We start from the raw sequence: 8,916 nt of genomic DNA on the forward strand, positions 1-8,916 counted from the left end.
TTTAAATAGTGTTGACAAAATCAGGCAATAGTTAGTTATAGTCAGACAATATATGTCACTTAATATTAACTTAACTGTTGTATTAAATCAGCATCTCATTTACAAACTCCCTTAAAAATCATTAAAAACTGTCACTCATCTCACAAAGTTCCAGTATAATCAACAAAGCTCTCTACACTGCACAATGAATTTCGTATTTACACTTTCTCTACACTTTATGATGGATTTGTGAGATATGTCTGTGATACATTTCTCAACGTTGCAAAAACAAGTAGAAACCTTTGAAGCTCCCCTCTACGCAAACACAAATATGGTGATGGGGTCAGTTGCACTGGTGCTCCTAAATATTTTGTTCATAGTGGCATAGTAGTAGATGTGACTAAAATGGTCGCACTGTAGAGCCCTGATCAAGCATTCCTTTGAACCAATTTTTTAATGAGTTGGTCTGTAAAGGGTGGATTTCTTTTTAGTTATGAGATGGAAATAAAAATTAAAAATGCACATTAAAATGATTAATTTTAGTCATTAAAATTACTGTATCAATTTTGGGAACAACAACGATTTTTTGTAAGACAGATTTTTGTAATATGAATGCTTAACATCTCAAGCCACAATGCTTTATTTAATGACTTTTGGAAACATGATACCTCAAAAGAATTTTAGAACAGGTTCGCTGTAATGAACAGATTCACCAAAAGGAATCTGACTTCTCATTGCTACTATAAATCAAGCGTCTTCATGCTTTCATTCACTTTGCTTCGGTTTCATCACTTCTTCCTCAAGTTCAAAAGCTGCTGCAATGCTTAACACATGAAGCCATAACATTTTTTCTTTCCAACTTTCTTTTGCTTTCCAGCTGTTCTTTTTATAGTTAGCCTGGCTTAATTCACTCCATTCAGGGGATCAGAAATGCAAGAGATCACAACAGTTTGAAAGAGGTCCACTTCGGTTTAAACGATTATCTTGCAGCACAACGCGAGCTTCCGCTATGGTGCAGTTTGGCATTTAATGAATTAGCATCCACATATGCAAACAAAGTCAGAGAAACACTGAAAAGCAGCATGTCCGCACATGCCAAGAGAAAGGAGAACTTTTGATTTGTTGATTTAACAAACAACACCAAAATCTCGAGTAAGCTCAGATTTTCAAATTCAACCACTGGACCTATTAACCACTCGAACTGTGGAACAAAACAGGAGTTAAAACTCAACCACATGTCATTCCAAACCTGTATGTCTTGTGCACTATATTCCAAGTCATCAGAAGCCATATGATAGTTTGCATGAGACAGCCTTGGACAGCATTGACTTTCATTGTATGGAAAACAGCATCCTTCTAAACATCTAATTTCAAGCTCCACAGATGCTAGATGAACGCATTAACCCAAGTGTTTTTCACGTAACAACCCAAGTGGTCTGTTTCAGCAGGTGGGAGTAAGAATTCAATGCCTCTAGGCCTCTCCTATAAGCGTTCCAGTCTACACTTGTATCAAGAATTTCTTGTTGCGTTCTCTTGTTATCACATTTCACCCTCCCAATCTTGTCATTATAAACACTGCTTTTTCCCCCCCTTAAGAAAATTTTGACAGCAGTATTCTAGGAATCTCTTCATTTCTCAGTGCTATCTAACCTGTCAGAGGTGAAGAGAGAGGAGAGGATACGCTCAACATGCTGGCAGGTACGATCTTGTTCTTTCCACCTCACACGTTCCTCTTTTTTTTGCTGTAGGTCTAATACGAAGCAGTGACAAAAGAGAAGAAAAGAAAAAAAACTTCACTAAAAGGTCATGCTTTATTAAATAATTGATGGATAACATCAAATTCCCAAATCAGTTTAGCAGACACAAAAAGCACACCATTAGGCACCATTCCAAGTCACTCAGCCTTCAGGGCAGCACTTTTCATTCAAGGCCTGGTTTATAGTATACTTGTCTAACCATGTCAAAAGCAAGGTCAGAACCACTGTTCCTAAATGTTTTGAAGTGCACACACAGTCTCTGTTTATAGACTCGCCGATTTCAGAATTAGAATGCGCAAGCTGCGCGTTTAACAAAACCGTTGGCCATTCCGAGCACAGCTGTTTGCTATTTGTAGCGTATACTTGAGTATCTTGTGTGCAAAGCGAGATCCAATCCTATTACAATATAAAAAGAATCACATTTGTTAAATGAAGCACATGGCCTCTCATTAGCCAGAGGAGCGTTTATTTTCAGTGGCCTTACACTTTACCCGCCATGTGCGAATGCAAAATAAGGTACTCTGCTAAATTGCCCCCTCATCAAACCTTTTAAGATTTTAGCAGCCTCAAAAAAGACAGTCTCTCCTCAGTAGGCTGGTGCCAAAAAGCTCGGCACTAAAAACCTGAGAACTAAGAAGAAAAAAAAAAAACAAGGTGAAAAGGGACATTTTGTGCCCTATAGGAAAACTGTTCTGATTTGTCCTCGATTCTACCAATGAGGGCTCGCGAGTCATGTAGTTTCAGTCTCATGTTGGACACAAATATGGCAGATGTGTGACATAAAGGTCTAATCAGTTAAGCTTACTTAAAGGGATAGTTCACCCACAAATGAAAATTACTCACCTTCATGTCGTTCCAAACTTCTAAGGCCTTTGTTCATCTTCGGAACACAAATTAAGATATTTCTGATAATATCCGAGTGCTTTATGACCCTGCATAGACAGCAACATTACTATCATCCTCAAAGACTGAAGATGCAGAGGATTAACGTTACTTTTGTTTTCGAAGGAAATGTGCCTGTCTGCTACATAAATGCGTCTATGTTCACGCAAATCATTCATTATCCAGCTTCACCTACAGCGGAAGTGAGTATAAGGGTTTTTAATGCACCTTTGCAAATCGCCTTTCTTAATAATGTGCTATTTAGCAATATTCGCAGCTACAGTAAACATTACGGCTCGCCACCGCACAGAAGAGAGGGGCGGGGTGAGCAGAGCTCATTAGCATTTAAAGGAACATGCAACAGAACGGCTAAAGTCTATGCAGGGTCACAAAGGATTTTGGATTTCATCAAAAATATCTTCTGAAGATAAACAAAGGTCTTGACAGGATCATGACAGAATATTAATTTCTGACAGAATATTAATCTCTTTAACACTAACCAGGAAGTAAACTGAATCTTCTCAAAAATCTTCTCGAACATAATTGTATATTTTGCTATGTTTTCTGAGTTTTGTGTGGAAAATAATCAACACTTGATACTTTTTAAAAGACAGACAAGATCACAGCATTTAAATATATTTCTGCTAAGTTTCAAGTGTATTTTCAAAGTGTTTAACCAACACTGTAGTATTGTTTTTTAAATGTTAAAGGAGAAGTCCACTTCCAGAACGAAAATTTACGGATAATGTACTCAACCCCCTTGTCATCCAAGATGTTCATGTCTTTCTTTCTTCAGTGATAAAGAAATTTTGTTTTTTGATGAAAATATTTCAGGATTTTTCTCCATATAATGGACTGCTATGGTGCCCCGAGTTTGAGCTTCCAAAATGCATTTTAAAAGCGTTTTCAAGCAATCCCAAATGCGGTTGTACACGATCCCAGCTGAAGAAGAAGGGTCTTATCTTGTGAAACGATCAGTTATTTTCATTAAAAAAATACAATCTCAAATGCTCATCTTGTCTTGCTCTGCCTGAACTCTGTGTATTCTGTTCAAGACAGTTAGGGTATGTCGAAAAACTCCAATCGTATTTTCTCCCTCAACTTGTAGAAATAATTTCAAAATCATCCTACATTGCTGCAGAAGTACCGACCCAGTCTTTGCAAAGTGAACCTGCAAAAAAGATCAAACACTCTTAACAAAAAAAGGTAAAACAGCGATATAGGATGATTTTGAAGTTAAGAGTTAAGCCAGAGTAAGACAAGACGAGCGTCTGACATTAAAAAGCACATAAATTGTATTATTTTTATGAAAATAACCAATACAACCGCATTTGGGATCGTTTGAAGCTGCATTTAAACTACATTTTGGAAGTTCAAACTCGGGGCACCATAGAAGTCCACTATATGGAGAAAAATGCTGAAATGTTTTCCTCAAAAAACAATTTCTTTACGACTGAAGAAAGAAAGAAATTAACATCTTGGATGACAAGGGGGTGAGTACATTATCTGTACATTTTTGTTCTGGAAGTGGACTTCTTCTTTAACCACTATAGATGTACTTACCCCAAAGTGACACATAAAAACACCACAAACCATAGATTCAAACTTTTTTTAAAAGTCAATCAAGCTATCTCCCCCTATAAAAGTGGATAATTCTAAGCCAGTCTAAGCTGGAAATTGGACTAGACCTAATGTCGATGTTCAAAAAGTCTAGACAATACAACCTGCCAAACAGAGAGGATGCAGAGTGCCAATTTACAAAATCAATTGGACCTATAAGAGTGATGTTAGCTTCAAATGCTCCATTGTATTCCAGACTAATGTGTATTTTCTCTGCTTGTACGGCTGCCAGTATTGTAGAACACTAAACAAGATTAGACTACAAGCACTGCTGATTTACAAAATGGAAAAAGGAACACGCCATTTATAGTAGAAGGACAACCACTATTTTGCATTTACATTAATAAACCAAAAGCACTTTGAAAAGACACAGAAGTTTGGACATCAGTCCGACCTTATTAATTCAACTGTTCTTTCCCACAGAGCCAAACTTTGCTGGCTTTGAGAAGGTGGAAATAAACAGTGAATGCCATCATAACACAGACACAGGGACCCTTGTGAGGCCCCCACAGCTTGAAGCTATGCTGTTATGTTTTAGTATCTCCACTCTAACTCTATAAATGATTTCCCTCAAGGAAAGGTAGAGGTTTGAACTTTCACTCAGGTTAGTCAAAGGCCCTGGAGGTGCTCAGTTAGCGAACAGACACACCCTCCTTCGAGAGCACTGACTTTCAGTGGCTGATTGCTAGTGACGGCGCACATGATATGCTTCATTTTTAACGCCCCAGGGCCCAGGAAATTCAATAAGCATTGCTAGCTAACAAAAAAGTTGAGAGAGGAACAAAAAAACTGGTTAAAAGTTTTATGTGGAACGCCATGATTGCTGTATTAATATAATGTAAATAGTTAATGTAATGTCACAAAATGCGATCCGCTTCATTAGGTAGAATAAAGATGCAGTTAGAGCAGAAAACACCACCTGCTTTTGCAATCAGGACCGCCGTCACCACCACGGGAGCTTTCTAACTCTCAAATCTCTACACGGCCAGAAGATGTGTGTTACAGCCTCATGCTGAGTCAGGGAAGTGTTTTTTTTTTTACCTTCAACGCAGTGCTCCACCTCTTCCAAGTTGCGGAGAGTAATCCTCATCAGGCTTGAATTCAGCATCAGTTCGTTCTTGTGGCTCGGCCACATGTATTCAGGAGCCAGGTTGACAAAGAAAATGCGCGTATCTCCGGTGGCCACCTGATTGTCGCAAATATGGGGATCTCCGAAACCGCCGATCATCACCTTGTTTCCTCCGTCCAGCAGCACCTCTCCGTTCACCTTGGTCTTGCCTTTTAGGTAACGCCATACCCTGACCTTCAGATCGGGGAGAGACAACATGAGATTAAGAAAACAACATTTCCTGCAGATCAAGGTCACTTTCTTGCACATTGCAAAGCGGCCACCTACCGCAAGCTGCATAAGACTCAATCTAACTCTGCAGTACACTTGCTAAGTGTTTCTAATTCATATATACCTCAGTGGTTTTCAGAAAGTGTGAGACCGCATTGAAAATAGGATTTTGAAATGTTTAAAACAAAAAGTTCTGATGTGAACTGAATGAGAAACATAAAATTCAGCCCTATCCATAGGTCTCATCAGATGTTTAGTGACTGATAACATGATCATCAGATTTTACACAAAATTATGACTTTAAATATTTAAAAAAAATTTCAAGCCAACTTTTTATTCAAACTGCTATGCTTTCATGCTTTGGAATTTTTAAAAATGCAAGAAGAAACCATTTTTCACAAATTGCCTCAAACTTTTTAACTTTACCATATGTGACCCTGAACCACAAAACCAATCTTAAGTAGCACGGGTATATTTGTAGCAATAGTCAAAAATACATTGTATGGGTCAAAATGATTGATTTTTTCTTTTATGCCAAAAATCATTAGGATAATAAGTACATTTCCTATTGTAAATACAATTTTTGATTAGTAATATGCATTGCTAAGAACTTCATTTGGCCAAGGTTTTGCACCCTCCAGATTTTCAATTAGTTGTATCTTGGCCAAATACAGTCATATCCTAACAAACCATACATCAACAGAAAGCTTATTTATTAAGATGATCCATAAATCTCAATTTCAAAAAAATTGACCCTTACAACTGATTTTGTGGTCCTGGGTCACATATAAGCTTTGCAGTGCCATATCTCTTCTACAAAACAATGAAATTATGCTAAAAGCTGCAATTTCAGATTACTCTTCTTTTCACACTTTTTATGTCCTAGTGATTAATTTCTTTAGGACTTTGATATATATGACCGCATTCAGTTACTTCTAACAAAGTAAGCCCATGATTACATGATAACTGAAGATAATTGAACCCAAAGCACTAATAGAGCTTGAAAGGACATCAAGTCACTGCAAAGGCTGAGTTCAGGTTCCTGGTGTATGAAAGATCAAATTACAGGTGGATCAAAGTAGGACTGTGGAGGTTCACATATTTCATTAGCTGAGAAGAACCAATGTCCACATGTCATGCTACAAAAACCTATTAGGAAGAGTTAAAAACAAGTCACTTTTATTTACAATTACATGCAATTTTGTATTAAAAAAGAGTGGTTGCAGCTACTTGGTGTTCATGATTTATTAGGCTCAAAATCTAGTGAAGTGCCCATTTAGGCAGCATTTTACATGTTTCCAAATTTCAGACCAGGATGACTCAAATACTGGACTGGAAGCTTTTGTCTATATGTCTAACAGGTGATATACATTGCAACAGGGTTGCAGAGCAACCACGGGTATTGAAGAATAAGCTCAGACTTGTGATACGATGTGCTATGAAGTACATATTTAGCTTTTATACTTTCACTTTGATGCATTTGAAGAGTGTCTGGTGCGCGAAGTCTTACCTTGCAGGAGTAAGTGTTGTGCACTGGATCCATGTTCAAGATCTCCTCCACAGTCCCGGTTAAAACTATATTCGCCTCTTCTTCTCGTTTTTCCAGCTCTTTTTCTGAACAACTTCCATGACAACGTTGACTCAAAAGCGCAAAAACAACAGCAAATGACCAAACGGGCCAATAAAACGCCTTTCTGCGAAAAGAGCCCATGGTCAAAGCAAAGGAATAAAAAGAGAAAGTTACGAACTCTCAATGCAAACGCCGGACGAGTTCTGCAGCAAGTTAGATGTAAATAATAATCCGACCGCTCGCTGCTCTCTGTGTTCTTCAAACTTCACTGCGATCTGCGCTCATATCTGCGCTGAGTGAACGCGCGAGCATCAGCCGGCAGACAGAGAAGAATAGAGAGAGGAACGAGGAATGCCTCTGCTCACCCCCCTTGCGCGCACACTCGCTGTCCTTTCAGAATGACGCTCCTTTCACAGGGCATTTGCATGCAATCTGAATTGCTGATAAGAGCGACGGAGGGGGTGATTTCAAGCGCACTGGAGAGAAGCGGGTGTAAAACGCCACCCTTTGGAGAGATCGCGCCAATTCGGACAAATGAACCGGTCCACAGGATTACAGATGGAGTGAAGGGGAAACTTTCAACTAATAGTGATATTTTCATTTACAGTCAGGCAGAGATGTTAAGTTTGTAGTCTTAAAAACATTAAAAAACAGCATTTTTAACTATTGTTTGGATTTTTACCATATTTATGAGTAAATCAAGATCAAATTTTGAGGTTAAGTTAATTTCACGTTTCAACATGCTTAGTCACACTTCAAAAATGAATTTTACAGCCGCCTAAAAAGGACGGTATAAAGACTACAACTGTACTTTGATTTATCATGTATGTGAACTCACTTTCTTCTGGTAGTTGTAGTCCTTATGTAGAAACCTGTTAGCAACTTTTTTTTATTAAAAAAAAAAAAAAAATGTCTCTCTCTCATAGCTAGGCCTACATGGTAAGTAGATCCCATCATTTTGAGGTAAATGTGTCCAAAAGTCTAAAAATCTGTGTGTAACTTTAAGGAACATCACTGCCGAACATTTTTTCCTGCAATTAACCACACTTTTTGGGGTGTTATTTCATAACATTTAGTTTTTATATGTACACTGCCCTCCAAAAGTTTGGAAAAACACCTCTTGCAAAGTGTGGTTTTGGACGATATCAGCATAAACCCTTGCAAATACATTAAAGTATCTTGACATTATCATTGAAGACCAGCAATAACAATTTTCATTTTGATTACATAATAATGGCAATATATACATGTCAAACTCAGACATGCCCCTTTGCCAACTGTGATGCCTGGTTACCGGTTTAAACCCGGCCTAGGTTTTTAAAAGATTTTTGGGTCAGCACACCTTAAAAGCTTCAATTAAGTTTAGAATACAATGAATTTAGGCCCAGATTATGCAGAGCCGAATAGCTGCTAATGGTGGATATTTTGATGAACCAAAAATTGTATAAATTGTTTATGTAACAAAAATGTTTTTTTTAGTTTGTGTTGTCCCTTATCAGTGCAAAATTATCTAGGGCGTTTCCAAACTTTTGGAGGGCAGTGTACATCTGTTCAGAACTATGCTGGCTAAACATGTGCTGATTAGCATCTTTGAGCTAGGTTCAAAAGTATCTAAAAATGTTACTACCGAAACTGTCACGACAAAAAAATTTGGTGGAGTTTCGGTGGTGACATCATTATTTTTTAGTTTAGTTTAGTTTTTTAGCTGACATCATAAATTTTAGTTTTTATGTGTGGACAACTGTTCAAAACTTTGTTAGCTAACCATG

General features: G+C 37.8%; 1 protein-coding gene across 7 annotated transcripts in view; it reads right to left on the minus strand.

Annotated features, from left to right (window-relative positions):
• agrn (agrin) overlaps positions 1-7,538 on the minus strand; it is a 305,226-nt gene extending 297,688 nt beyond the window's left edge. For 3 of the 7 annotated variants that reach the window (XM_051097130.1, XM_051097123.1, XM_051097128.1), the window contains exons 1-2: positions 7,088-7,537; positions 5,280-5,541 (exon numbers count right to left, since the gene is read on the minus strand). In XM_051097130.1, the coding sequence (XP_050953087.1) occupies positions 5,280-5,541; positions 7,088-7,288 (463 nt within the window). In that variant the 5' untranslated portion in view covers positions 7,289-7,537. Of the gene's footprint in view, positions 1-5,279; positions 5,542-7,087 lie in introns of all 7 variants that reach the window. The other 4 variants (XM_051097124.1, XM_051097122.1, XM_051097121.1 and 1 more) reach the window with 2 other exon arrangements.
• Between the last annotated feature and the right edge of the window lie 1,378 nt (positions 7,539-8,916).

Source organism: Labeo rohita, chromosome 23, assembly GCF_022985175.1.
Source record: "Labeo rohita strain BAU-BD-2019 chromosome 23, IGBB_LRoh.1.0, whole genome shotgun sequence".
Classification (NCBI taxonomy): domain Eukaryota; kingdom Metazoa; phylum Chordata; class Actinopteri; order Cypriniformes; family Cyprinidae; genus Labeo; species Labeo rohita.